The 13,996-nt window shown below is 43.8% G+C and overlaps 1 protein-coding gene across 2 annotated transcripts in view; it reads left to right on the top strand.

Moving 5' to 3' along the window:
* The first annotated feature begins 2,991 nt into the window (after positions 1-2,991).
* Positions 2,992-13,996, top strand: part of Prep (prolyl endopeptidase) — a 119,036-nt gene continuing 108,031 nt past the window's right edge. Inside the window, exons 1-2 of one of the 2 annotated variants that reach the window (XM_020184652.2) lie at positions 2,992-3,103; positions 7,817-7,891. In XM_020184652.2, coding sequence (XP_020040241.2) covers positions 3,059-3,103; positions 7,817-7,891 — 120 coding nt within the window. In that variant the 5' untranslated portion in view covers positions 2,992-3,058. Of the gene's footprint in view, positions 3,104-3,635; positions 4,038-7,816; positions 7,892-13,996 lie in introns of those variants that run through there. The other variant, XM_020184653.2, reaches the window with a different exon arrangement.

Consider the following 13,996-nt stretch of genomic DNA (forward strand, 5'->3'; position numbering starts at 1 on the left):
TGAACGCAAAGCTGCTGACCATTCCTGCACCACTGTGTTGCTCTGAGCACTGCCGCTACACAGAGGAAGCCCAAAGCTAGGCTTCACAGATTCTACAAGAGCTGTGCAGCCACAGTCCCTTTGAAATGGCTGAATTAGCTGCAGATGTGTCTGGGGCCCAAGGTCCCCATTCCTACCCCACTGCCCCACCTGTGCTGCTATTGCATCAGACCAAGAATTTGAAGGTTGCTGCCATTGGGAGACCTAAGCAAAAGAAAGAGTCTTCTCTCCTCCTCCTCTAATCTCCATTTTCTTCCTTTGGTAGAACCTGGCCAGAAACACAATAACAAGGGAGTTTAGGGAAGGTAGTTTGCAGGCTTGCAGTCCCTTGCAATACAGAGCACAGAAAGAGGTGTGAAAATGTTGCTGGATGCAAACAGATAGAATGCCATTATAGAGCCCTTGCATGCTCACTGATTAAGTCATGGTTGATTCAGTCAACAGAAAACCTCCGGGTTAGGCTTTCTAAAAGCATTTGGATGCTTTCCTTCAAAGATGACCCTTTGTGTTAGTCAACTGTGATGTAGTCAATTGTTCATTCTGCCACTGCCCCAAACCCCAACCTCTCACCCCACCCTCCCAAAGTCGAAGGTTCTGGGAATAGATGTTCTAGGTTAGAGCATGAATTCTTGGTATTAATTCTATAATTCCCCTGAAACAGTCTATAATGAAGAGGTGAAAGCAGTGCTACGGTTTTTATTATGAATATAGTATTTTCATTGCTAAGGTGGTTCAAATACTTCCTTTCTCTTCACTTTTATGGGTAAGGATGACTTTGCAGTCAATTGATGAATTTGAATCTTGGCTCTGTCTTGGCTCTGCTTTAAAACTGCTGGGATTTCCCTCCCTCGTCTCTAAAATGGGCTTTGTCACAAGGATTAAAGGGTACAGCACATGTCAAGAAGCTGGCACATAGGAAGCATACAGTGGGAGGGGAATGAATGCGCTCCTCTTCTATTCCACCACAGTGCAGGAGCAGACAACCTGCAGTGGGTAGACCACTACATCTGTGCCATACACACACCTTTAGCTTTCAAGGTCCAGAGGAGCTGGGCTCCTAGATGGCTGGCTGGAAGGGATATTGTCCTTTGGGTACCGCAATTCCCATACTTTCCATCTTAGGTATTTCTGAGGAGGAAGGCCATCAGAGTGATTAAGAATGAGCATCAGCATCAGTCTAAGTTTGAATTTTAGCTTTTTTTTTTTTTTTTGGGTGGGGGGAAGTAATGGGATTTGAACTTCAGGTGCTCTACCACTTGAGCCATCCTCCAGACCTTTTTGTTTTGGGTTTTTCAAATAGGGTCTTGTGTTTTTGCCCCTACTGGTCTGGGCCTCCATTCTCCTATTTATGCTTTGCTCCTAGCAGGGATGACAGGTATGTACCACCACACTGAGTTTTATTGGTTGAAATGGGGGTCTCACTAACTGTTTTTTGCCTAGGCTAGCCTCAAACCGCGATCCTCCTAATCTCCCAGAGCCACCATGGCCTTTACAAAAAAAAAAAACCAAAAAACTATTTGTGCTGGGCAAACTATTAGATTTTTTTTTTAATCTCAGAAAGTTTAAATAATTTCCTGGCACTTAAAAACCACCCAATAAACATTGCTATTATTAGGAAACTTCTTGGGTCAAGTGTCCCCAAGATGCTCCTAAAGAACCCCTCACAAGGGGCAGGAAGGGTCAACGCCTGACAGTCCCTGGCTGGGGTGGTGACCGGGATCAAGAACAGCAGGCTGTAGGGTCCGCGTCCTCAGCCTCTGTGTGTGTTTGCACTGTTCAGCACAGACAGTGCGAGTTCTAGAATTGAGGCTTTTCAGATGGTCAACAGAGGAGTCTGGGAACAGCTATGGGAAGGCATCATTCAACATCTCACCGTGAACACAAGCACTGAACTACAGATGAGACACGAACTGGGGACAACAACATGAGAGAAACAGAAAGACTAACACGTACAATTGTTACATATCCACATTCAGGATGTGAAGGACTTTCTGGCCACACCCATGCCCTCGCCCAGGACGTGTAAGAAGCCAGGGAGAGGAAACCCACTAGGCACACACAACAGCTCTGATGATCAGGGCGGCAAAGCATCTTCTGGGTGGTCTAGAAAGCAAGAAAAGAACCCTCACCATCTGTAGCCCAAGGACGAAGAAATGTAACTGTTAAATTTTTACGGGTTTGAGGTCAAGCATCCCTCCACTCCTTCCCCAGGATCAGCAATAGCTCAACCTACATAAGCAGAGCGGCAGGATGAGTAAAAGACCCCAGATGATTCGCAATCCGCAATGCTCCCTCCTTGGTTCCTTTTCCATCAGTAAATCTCAAATAAAGGCTCATCCCTTGCTCGTAGAACACCTCCAAAAGCTTTCATAATCTGGATGCCGAACCACCCGGCGTCCACCAGGGGTGCTGGGGTGGAGGGAGATATGTTTCCTTCATGGTTATCAAGATCCATTACTTCTTCCCAGAGTGGCAGGCAATGGAAATGAGGCCACCGCAGGGGCACAGACCGAGTCTCCCTTTCCCGGCCCTACGCGGGGCGGGGAAGGTCTGCAGGCAAAGCCTGAGGTTGGTTGTTGGGGAGGAGGGGCGGGCACGCGCGCGGGCGCAGGCACGAGGCGCGTCACCCGCGTGCCCCACCATGCGCCCGGGCGGCGCGGGCGCGGGCGCGGGCGCGGGCGCGGGCGCGGGCGCGGCCGGCGCTCCTGCAGAGGGAGCTGTGCGGCCGATGTGGCGCCGGCACGGCAAATTCTCTCCCTCTTGCCGCCGTTTGGGCCCGCCCGCCGGGGAGGGGCTCTCGGCCTCGCCGACAGCTCCTTCCTGCCTGGCGCACATCTCGCGCCGCGCCGCGCCGAGTCCGCTCGTGCGCGCCCTGCCTGCCGACAGCCGTCCGCCGCCGCCGCCGCCGCCGCCGCCGCTCGGCCGCAGCCCGCGCCCCCGCCTTGCCCCGCCGCCCGCCCAGCCCCTCGCGTCCTCTCCCAGAGCCCGCGTCCCCCCACGTCCCTACCCGCCCCCGGCCATGCTGTCCTTCCAGTACCCCGACGTGTACCGCGACGAGACCGCCGTGAGTACCCCTGCCGCGCCCACCCGGCTCCCTGCCGGCCGCGCCGCGCCCGCCCCGCCGGCCGCCGCCTGCAGCCGGCTCCCGCAAGCCTCCGGCCCCCGGCGTCCCTGTCCTCCTCCTCGGCCTTTGTTTGCAAGAAATGGGGCCGGGGGCGCGGGGCTCCTCCCCAGCGCGGGGGCCCGGCTGGCCGTCACTCGCCGGCAGCGCCTCTGGGCCCTTCCCGAAATCAGTGGGGTCAAGGGCACACGCCCGGGAGACAGGGGCGCCTGAAGGCAATGGGAAGACAGAGGGTGTCACTGCCCTTTGACTGGAGGAGCCTCTCGCTTAAATATGGTGGTAGGAGAAAGTCTTGGCTGGTGGGGTTCGTGTGAAATAAATGTAAGATGTAAAGACAAAAGCAAACTTTTAAAACTTGGAATTCTGAAGTCCTTTGAGTTGACGCTCATTCATTTCATTTTAAGCCGGCCTTGCTGTGAGCCGGGTGCGGGTGGGGGTGCAGGGAACGGGACAGAGCAATGGGGAAGGCGGAGCAGTGTAGTGTGGCCAGACTCATAAGTTTTCTTAAGAAAGGAAAGGGATGGGCCTTTTTCACCGGGAGTACGTTTTGCCTACTGAGTTAACTACCTAAGCTGTAGAGGACTCAGGGTAACTATTCAGATCCAGTGGGTGAAATTCTGGACAGACACCTTTTTGTATGTGTAAAAATTAGATTGATATTTTAGTAGCTGGATCGGATCCAAACATTATGGTCACGATCCTTGACCCAATAGCCAAATTTCTCAGATTACTTAAGGTAGAGTAAAACTATTTTTGTATAAAACACTTGCAATTTTTTTCTGTTTACTTTGATTCAGTTTATGCCAGGAAAGGCTGTACTCTGAAGCCATCTTATGTTGGGGTAAAGGAGAGGACATACTGTTTTAAGTGAAGACTTGTAAGTGTCTCTGATGAATTCATAGTTTCTTTGACCGGTGGCCATCTGGTAACCATGTTTCTCAGTCTGTACAGCTGCTTGCTTATTAAATTTACCTTAGCAGTCCAAGAAGCTCTCTTGTTGAGGTCAAAAGGGTTGTTTTTCTTTGTGTATGGGAGTAAAGTGATCCTGTTAGAATGGGAAAGAGGGATGGATTAAGTGTGAAGACCTGAGTGCTGGTTTTGGTTTGGTCATTCACTGGCTGGGTGTCTTTGGGAATCTCTCTAAGCTGTTACAGTCCTCCTTTCCCCCACCCCATATGTGGACTATCAGGCTTCCTTCTTCTGCAGAGGACTGTTGTCAGTCATTCACTGACAGCCTACCTCTGCTGTGTGCCAGATGGGGAGACCTGTAACTCTCTTGATTCTGCTTCTTGAGGATCTTTGAGTTTTCAAGAGAGATAATAATATAAAGAACTAACACTCTGTTGTTTGATAAGTATAGTTTCAGGGCTTTCCTTTTTTGGAGGGGGGCGGTGTTTCTAAGAAACTAAGTTTTTACCCATTCTGGGTACCAAAATTCTGTAGTTCCTTTATCAACCTTTAACAATTCCTGAAAGGGTTAGTAGGGGTTTTATGAAGACATAATAACATTACCAATGACTGGAGATGGGATATTTTGGATTTTAAGGCCCTGCAGTTCCTTCTCACCAAGGAACCCAGGAAAACCCTTAGTCTGTTTGCAGAGGGAGTGTAAATTGTCCCATGTGGCTCCCACAGTGTTTTATGCTGTCCCTGAGAGCCTACACAGGTATCATTTTCCTGCAGCAGGGTTCTGGTTACTAAGACTTGGGCTTCACTGATGCATTTGCTTAAATTGCAGCCTTTGATTTGGAGGCTGAGTTCGCTAGCATGTGCTGGAAAGTGGGGTAGCTACCCACTCCCCCATCCCCCCAGCATCTTTCAAACAGTTTCTGCTGAATGTGAACTTCTGCCTTCTTGGTCAGAAATTTGGAAACTATGGTACTTCTTGTGCAGTACCATTAAACATTCTCTATCACTGTTGCTGTCAGGAAATTCAGGCCTGTTACAGAAGGCTCACACTTACAGAAGAGTGCCGGGTGAGAGGAGAACACAGAAAAGGATGGGACTAATTTCCATCATTTGGAGGAGATACTTGCTAATTGAGCCTAGGAGTTGGCCAGTTAGATATGGGAGAAAGAACATTCCTGACCTTGAGACTGAAATAAAGCATAGTTATGTAGGCCTGGACAGTTGTGAAATCCCATTTGTAGGATGGCAGGAAGGCCATTGTGATCAGACTACCCATGGATGGGTAAGCTTGGGTAAGGAGATGGACTATGTGTTCCAGTGTGCACTTTATCCTGAAGACAGTGGGCAAGCTGTTAATGGTATGAGAAAAATATAGAAAAGGGTTAAGTAGTCCAGTCCCTTTATCAGGACTCTCAAACTGTCTCGGGGAGGCGAGGAATGGTTTGCAAACTTAAATCAGATGGAAGAATTAGATACTATATGCACTGAAGGGACATGGCTATGGGACAACCCCATTTGTAGGATATGGTCTTGTAAAAGAAAAAATGAGGGGGACAGTGTGGGCTTTGACTTCTGGGATTGACTTGAAAATGTCTGAAAGCATCACTTGCCTGTTCTGTTTAAAACATCTTCTCAGTAACTGACCTCAGTCTGCCTTAGATGGTAGTGTGGGGTCTGGGAAGATAGGGCTGTTTCTTTAGAGGTAAACACTGTTCAAGAGACAGCCCGTTGTAGTGGGTTCTGGGTCAGAGACCAGCTATACACCTGCTATTTTACACCTGGCCTGGCTCATCTGACTGATGGAGCAGGAAGTTGAATCCATAGGCTTTGGGGTCAGCTACAGGTGGCTTACACACCTACCACTTATTAACTCTTGGACCTTTGCTAGTTGCTTTAGCTCATTCCAGCTTCAGTTTCCTCATCTGTGAGGATCAGATGAGTTCATGTGGATAAAATCTGTGGCATAATATTTAACTCACAGTTATCTCTGTGTAAACACTAAATCCATTGGCCTTTGCCTTTGTTAACTTTTCCCAATTGCATTTCGTAATTCATAAAATAGCAATATCAACAGCCCCCTTACGAGTTTGTGAATGTTCAGTAAGCAGTCATCTCTTTGGGTCTATTACTTGGTAACACCTTTACTTATATAATTAATGAGATTCCTAGTTAATTTTTTCCACTTCCTTGTGAAAATATAAATTTCTAGTATGTCTGGAGGAAGTGTTTGGTCTCTACCTGAGGATGGCTGATTGTTTTAATCCCAGGTCTGGCTCTAAACATGGATGGCCTTGGGCACTGCCCAGTCTTGTGCCTACTGTTGCTTCTCAAAACAAAAGATCGGAAGATCCTTCACAACTTTAAGTTGTTCTGATTTCTACCTTGTCAAGGAAAAGAAAGTTGTTACCTTAAGTCGTTTTAGAGTCACTTCAAGGTGTGTAAAATGTAAAATATTGGCAGATGAGAAGAAAAGAATAAAAAACTTTTCATTCAGTGGTGATGATCAACTAAAATTGAGAGTGTTAAAGATTAAAATTGGTGATTTTATGAAGCCCCATCATGAGAGGTTTTAGTTCCCTTGTATAATGAGAATAATATACTTCAGGAGTTCTCTCACGTGGCATCACATGAGAACAGATATAGAAAGACTGGTGTTATAAGCCAGAGTGATTGGTCTCACTTGGCAGTGACCATGCTGGAATTTGAGTAGCACTAGAAAGAGTATTCACATGTTCCTTTTTCAGGAGAGTTTCCTTAGGGAATAGCCCTTATTTTCTGGTATTTTAAAATAAAGCAAGAAGGAGACAGATTAAAACTTCATCTGAGATAGAGGTAATCTTCCCCACAGTCTGATACAATGAGCTTTAACCAGAATGTTAGGGCCATTCACAGACTTGATTGGTAAGATGTTGTCAGTGTGGTTTCGGTATTTGAATCAATCTTGACAGTATGATGTGGACAGGTTTGCTGTGATTTTTACTGGAGAGTGGTGACAAACTGGCCCACTTGTTCCTTCCAACTCCCTCAACTGGTCCCTGAGGGTGGGCTCTGGAATCTGTGCAATCAGACACTCCCCAGGTGGGAGCTCTAAGAGGTTCCCTCAGCCAGACTGTGCTTTACTCAAAGCAATCTTATTTCTTCAACTCTCAGGGCAGTTGTAGTACATAAAAAGGAAGAAGGGTGTTAGATTAAAAATGCCTTCACTGCATGGAAGTCAGCATTGTAAGCTGGCAATAGAATCATTGCATACTACATATCGGGACCTTGCTTTGTGGCAATTTAGACATAAAGGCAAGACTGACCATCTGCTGTTCTAGCGAAGCTTTCTCATTGAGAACGAGCTGAGCAGCAGAGGAACGTAAGCACGTGCGTGGTGGCTCCCTTCCAGGCACGCCCTTCATGCATGCCCACTGTATTGTGTCCTCTGTGCTCTGCCCCTGACAGCACATTTTCAAGTTTCTTTAGCACTGCAGCAGGCCTTTGTTTTGTGTTGTACAGACTGAGCCATTTCCCATTCTGACCTTTCATCTTTCTTCCTTCTCCAGCTAAAACATTCTTTTCATGAAGAGTAGCTTGACACCTTTGAGAACCTGCCAACTTTGGTTCATGTGGTAATTTGGGCAGACGTGTTGCCAATGAGCCAATTAGTATATTTGTCCCTTTCTTATTTCTCCATTACATTAGAAAATACAAATTTTAGCCGGGTGTAGGTACTAATTACCTAACACCTCCTTTTGTCTTTTACAGGTACAGGATTATCATGGACATAAAATCTGTGACCCTTATGCTTGGCTTGAAGACCCAGACAGTGAACAGACAAAGGTAATTTTGGCTCATAATTAAAGATGAGCAACTTTAGTAAGCAGCACCAAACTCCAGATGTTAGTAAGCATAGCTTTTCCTTCTGGTATTGCCCTGTATTTTCTGCCTTGGTGTGGATACCTGGTAGAACCACCACTTTTAGCCAAGTGATTCATGGGGAAAAAAGGAGGAAAATATGTTTTGTTCCCAGAGAAAATGGAATGATGGAAGGATGTTATGGTTTGTGGTGACCCTGATGGACCAAGTATTTGAAATAAAAGTATTAAAAGGAAGGAAATAAAGCTACTGTTACTAGAGAAAATGATATGAAGATAAAATACTTTTTGTGTGTGTGTGAAGGGATGTAAATCTTATACATTGAAAAAATACCACATTTTGAAAACTGGTCTTAGATTACTTATTAATAGTTAAACAAAAACTAAATTATAAATAGAAGAACCTTCTTACATTTTATAAAAGTATGGGGACAGAGGGAGAATTTTCTGCTCTTAGAATATGATGCTTTCTGTTCTTTGGAGAAACTTCATATTTCAAGGTCTCAGGTGAAGTCTCATTTCATTAATAAAGCTGTCTCTTAAGTGCTGTATCACATGGAAAAATTTTCCCTCCTTGGAGTGGAACTTGACATTTGTATATACTGTAAGTGGTTAAGTTTACTTAGGAGGAGGAATAGTGTTTTTCAAATTCACCTTAAATCCTTTGACTCCTAGATATAACCATAGTACATATTACTTAGTGCATAAGAATATGTGTGCTGTTTCTAATATGCTCACCATTGTAGAATTTCAGTATCTTTAGAATCCTAGCATTCATTTCCTATTTGAAAAAGAAGAAAAGTTCAGATTCTCTCTGGGTAGTTTTCCAGGCCATTCTCCAAAGCCTGTGTTCTAGCTCCTCCACATCTTGTGGGCCATTGCCACCATACCACCACCATACTAATGTTCCTTGAATTCAGATTTCCAAGGTCATTGAGTGTTGCCAGAAAGTCCGGATGTGCTATTGGTTTGTGGAACTGGCCCCAAAACACACACAAGGGAAGGAGTAAGAGGAAGAGCTTAGCTGGGGCAGGGTGATCTACAGCAAAGGAGAAAGTAGAGGAGAAGGAGGTCATTCCTACTAGGGTAAATCCCACGGCCATCTTGTTCTTCTTCCCTGATGCCGCGCACTGGCTTGCCTGTTTTCCTTTCTACCATTTTCACCTGTTCTTTGTGACTAGAGTCTCTCTCCTCCTCTGCTCACTGTGCAAGTTCTCACTTCCTTATCCTTCATTCCTCAAGTAAGCACACCAGCGTTTTGAGATTTTCTAATGGTTTTTTTCCTTCTGTCTACAATCGTATGTTGTCTCCTAATTCCGTTTAAGAAAAACAAAGGCCTCATGGGTGAGGATGATTGATATTTGGGTTTGATTTCTCTTCCAAGAAGCATTGGGTTAGAGATGAATAAGTAGAAATTCCAAGTGAAGAGCGGATGAGTATTCATTCTTAGGAGTGGTGGGATCTCTGGCTCTACAGATAAGAGGAAAGGGTGTGAGTTGTCTCCTCTTCCCCTCTAGGCAGCTGGTGACCTTCATCATCCCAAAGTGGGTTGAGGTGAGACAGGGACTGAGCCTGGGAGCTGTAACTACACTACAGCTGTGTGGTTGTAATGGACAGAAAGCACCAGGAAAGAAAATGAACTTCCTGTGTATCCATTGGAAAACTGTCCCTAAGGACAGATGATATCTTTACCTGAAGTATTTTATATAACCCGGATTTTCTCCTAGACTTGATTGTCTGAGTGGGTTAGCAGTGTTGGATTGACCCAAATGTAATTTCTTTGTTGATGAACACACTTTGCTCTTCCTTAGTTGTTAATCACTGGTTCTGGATTACAAGCTGCTTGTTTACTAGATGTCAGACTTCCAATTAGTGGATGAAACTTTGCTAATTAGTGATCTTAGAGTCAGCCGTTGATAAAAGCTAATGATACTGGAGTATATACTTTGTTCATGGTGTACATTTGTTGGATGCTTGCTATGTGCTAGGCAATTTACCGAGAGCTTGGCGTACCCTAGCTCATTTAATTCTCAGACTCTGAAGTAGATTTTATTTTCCCCACTTTACTGGTGAAGAAATTGAGGTACTAAGTGATTAAATAACTTCCCTAAGGTCATTCATCTAGTATGAACCCAGGTAGCCCAGGTGATTGTCAAGTTTATATTAAGAAATAAAAGCACAAGGCTGGCGGAGTGGCTCAAGTTATAGAGTGTCTGCCTAGCAAGCATGAGGCCCTGAGTTCAAATCTCAGTAGCACAAAAAACAACAAAAAAAAGAAATAAAAGCACAATTCTGGGTTGTAACAGGGTTGGGAACGCCAGCTGTTGGAGTTTATTCATGTCTCTCCTTTCCACAGGGCTTTGTGAGTCCTCATGCCTGCACCCTGGGCGGGCTTCACTTCCTCAGTAACCTGTGCAGACAGCATGCCGCAGGTGTCAGGGTGTGCACCTTGTGCTTTCCCTCCCCTCTTCCCTACACACCTTCTCTCTCCTCTTTAAGCAGGCTTGTTATTGAAGTGGACTAATGTATCGTCAGAGATTAAGTGGGTTAAATTTTGTTCTCAAATCAGAAGGGTAGGATGTGTTTTTCTTTTTGTGCTTTTTTTTGGGGGGGGGGTGGAGGGTCTGAGGATTGAACTAGAGGCCTCATGCACACTAAGCAGATGGTCTGCTACTGGGCTATACCCTCAGCTCCCAGGATGTGTTTTTCTAATAAGCAGAAAAGCAGCCCCAGCATTTTCTACTTGTGTCCATAAGCATGTCCACTGAGGTGTGTTAGCCATACCTTAGTGAGAGGAAGAGAGTATTTACATAGCCTCCAAAACAAAGAAAAAAATTGCTTGTTACATTTTCAGTAAAAACCATTCCGAAGTAAGAAACATTTGTAGCTCTTTTATACTGAGGTCTTTGATGTAATCTAGTATTTAATACAGATTATCCAATTCTGACAGTGCCAGGCATTGAGGGCTTTATCATTTGCAAAAAATATTAGAGAAGATTTGTAACTTGGAAAAGTTTCAAAACCTGGAATGGGGGTAGGAGGAGGCTTGGATCTGGTGAAGCCTTTCAAGTTGCCAATACCCATTTGTCCCCATTTTATAAGAGATGTTCCAGACTATAGATCACATGCACCTCTGTTGATTTTCTGAAGCAGATCCAACCCTGATAGAAAATTTAATGGAATTGTTCTGTGAAAATTAAACAGTACGCCATCACTGCCCAATGCATACATAATGCATATGTCATTTAAATTATTACAGTACCCATATTAAAAAAGCAAGAAGTGGAATTAATTTCAATGTTACATTTAATCTAGCATGTTCAACTTGTTTCTAGTAAAATTAATGTAAAATATTACTAATATATTTTTATTTTTTTGAACAAAATTTTCAAAATCCAATGTGTGTTTTACACTTATAGCACACGCATGTCAATTCAGATCAGCCACATTTCAGTGCTCAGGAGTCACGTGTGGCTAGTGGCTACCATATTGGACTATGGTTATGTAGACTTTGTTTTATAAATATAGATGTAAGAAAATTAATACAAATTAGCAATTAGAGAACAGCAGAATTTGTCATAGGAATTCAAGAAGAGTTTAATATTAATATAAATAGATATAAAATTATATAAATCCATCTAATTATCCTGATGTTAAAAAATTAAAACTTAAAAAGAATAACTGCTTAAACAAGATGATGATAATCATTCAAAGTAATAACTTAAACACTAGGCTAGAATGTTATCTGTTACTATTATTTTTTTATGTCTTGCAAAGTTTGACCAATGCAATAAAACATAAACTAAAATTTGATAGAAAAGAAAATAAAACTATCACTCATTGTAGATAATAATGCCTATGTGTCTAGAAAACCTAAAGGAAGTAACGAAAAACTTAAATTAGTGAGTTCAGTAAAGAGACAAAGTGTAAAATAAACATAAAGTCAATTGTATTGATTTAGAGCATCCGTAATGAAAAAAAAATTTCATAGCAGCAACAGAAAGCAAATATCTAGAGAGTAAAGAAGAAATTTCAAGCCTATCAAGACAGTGTAATGTGACTGTTAGGAATGGGAAGATCTAGAACTAGGGATATTTCTCAGGGGTAGAGAACTTGTTCAGCCAGCACAAGGCCCTGGGTTTGGTCCCCAGCATTTAAAAAAAAAAAAAAAAAAAAAAAGTCGGGAGGAAGGATACAGAAAAGGGCTAGTTTGGAGCCTCATTTGTAATCATGAAAAATTGAAACAGTCATTTCCAGTAATATTGATTCATTGCATATAATATAGTACATCTTTTTAATGAAGTATATGAATTCATTAACATGGTGAACTACAACAATTCCTTACTAGTATGAAAATGTATTCATGGTAGAAAGTAAGTAAGAGGAGGATGCGAGATTGTAGTGTTCCAAATGAATACAACTTAACCACAACGTTTTCAGAATGAAATGCCAGAGAGGGGAGTTTGCAATCATTACAAATGATTTGAAAATGAGATAGGTAGGTCCCAGTAGTCAGTTAGTTCATACTTCCCATCTCACTGGCATTTCTGGCTTGACTTTTTGGAGCTTGTAGAAGTAGTTTGCTCCTGTTTGCCATACTGCAACACAAGGCTTTGCCCCCTCCTCCACTGGCATTCACACGCATGTGGTTGTCTTCCTAATCTTTACCTCCTCTGCCTTTCTCTGCCTACCCACAAGCTATTCTCTGTGTGCTCCTCCTCCATTTAATCGCAACCCCCTTTCCCTTTATCCACAGTCCCAGAAACATCTCCCATCAATGCACAGTCCTTGACTCACGATGGTTTTGCAAAGGCAATATACATTCAATGGAAACCATACTTGAAATTATGGTGAATGTTGATCTTTTCCCTGAGCTAATGATGTGTAGCATGGTACTCATGCAATGCTGGCAGTGGCAGTGAACCATAGCTCCCCTCAGCCAAGTAATCATGAGAGTAAACCCCAAAATTCTACAGTGTATTGTGTTGCTAAGCTGTGACGTTCAGTAGGGTAGGTGTATTAAATGCAGTTTCAACTTAGTGTACCTTAAACTTATGATGAGTTTATTGGGACACAGTCACATAAAAGTCAATGAGCACATGATAAAAGCGAGAGCACACAAGGGAGGGGTGAGGATAGGTAAGACACCTAAAAAACTAGCTAGCATTTGTTGCCCTTAATGCAGAGAAACTAAAGCAGATACCTTAAAGCAACTGAGGCCAATAGGAAAAGGGGACCAGGAACTAGAGAAAAGGTTAGATCAAAAAGAATTAACCTAGAAGGTAACACCCACGCACAGGAAATCAATGTGAGTCAATGCCCTGTATAGCTATCCTCATCTCAACCAGCAAAACCCCTTGTTCCTTCCTATTATTGCTTATACTCTCTCTACAACAAAATTAGAGATAAGGGCAAAATAGTTTCTGCTGGGTATTGAGGGGTGGGAGCGGGAGGGGGTGGAGTGGGTGGTAAGGGAGGGGGTGGGGGCAGGGGGGAGAAATGAACCAAGCCTTGTATGCACATATGAATAATAAAAGAAAAAAAAAAGTCAATGAGCTTTTGTATACTGTTCTCTTAGAGATCAGTGGTAACCCAGTTGTCAAGTCCAGTGACTTCCACAAATCATGCGTCATATCCGGGGGAGCTTGGGAAGACCTGGGTATCCTTGTCAGGGGACTGTCCTTCCTCTCCTCCCTGCCTTGATCCTCAGGCCTTGGAGTTTCTTTAAAAGGTTTTCATCATCTGGGTAGCATCTCAGATCACTAGAAGAATATTAAATTAATGTTCATTCTCCCTGTGCTCTTTACCCATGAGCTGCCATCCAATCTACAGTGCACCCTTTGCTCCCCTTCCCAATAGTGATAAATTCTCTTTACTTCTCTAGCTTAGTTTTGCAACTCCAGGGTCCAGATAGAAGCAACATCCTTGTAACCTCCATCTCCCTTTCTTATTCCACCTATGTGTCTTCATCTTCTTAGCCGAATATTCTAGAGGACTTACTGAAGGAGCTACACACTGAGAAAGGAAACTTTTACACCATTCAAAGGATGGCTGCCTTAATTCTAACTGT

Source organism: Castor canadensis, chromosome 1 (genome assembly GCF_047511655.1).
Source record: "Castor canadensis chromosome 1, mCasCan1.hap1v2, whole genome shotgun sequence".
Lineage (NCBI taxonomy): Eukaryota > Metazoa > Chordata > Mammalia > Rodentia > Castoridae > Castor > Castor canadensis.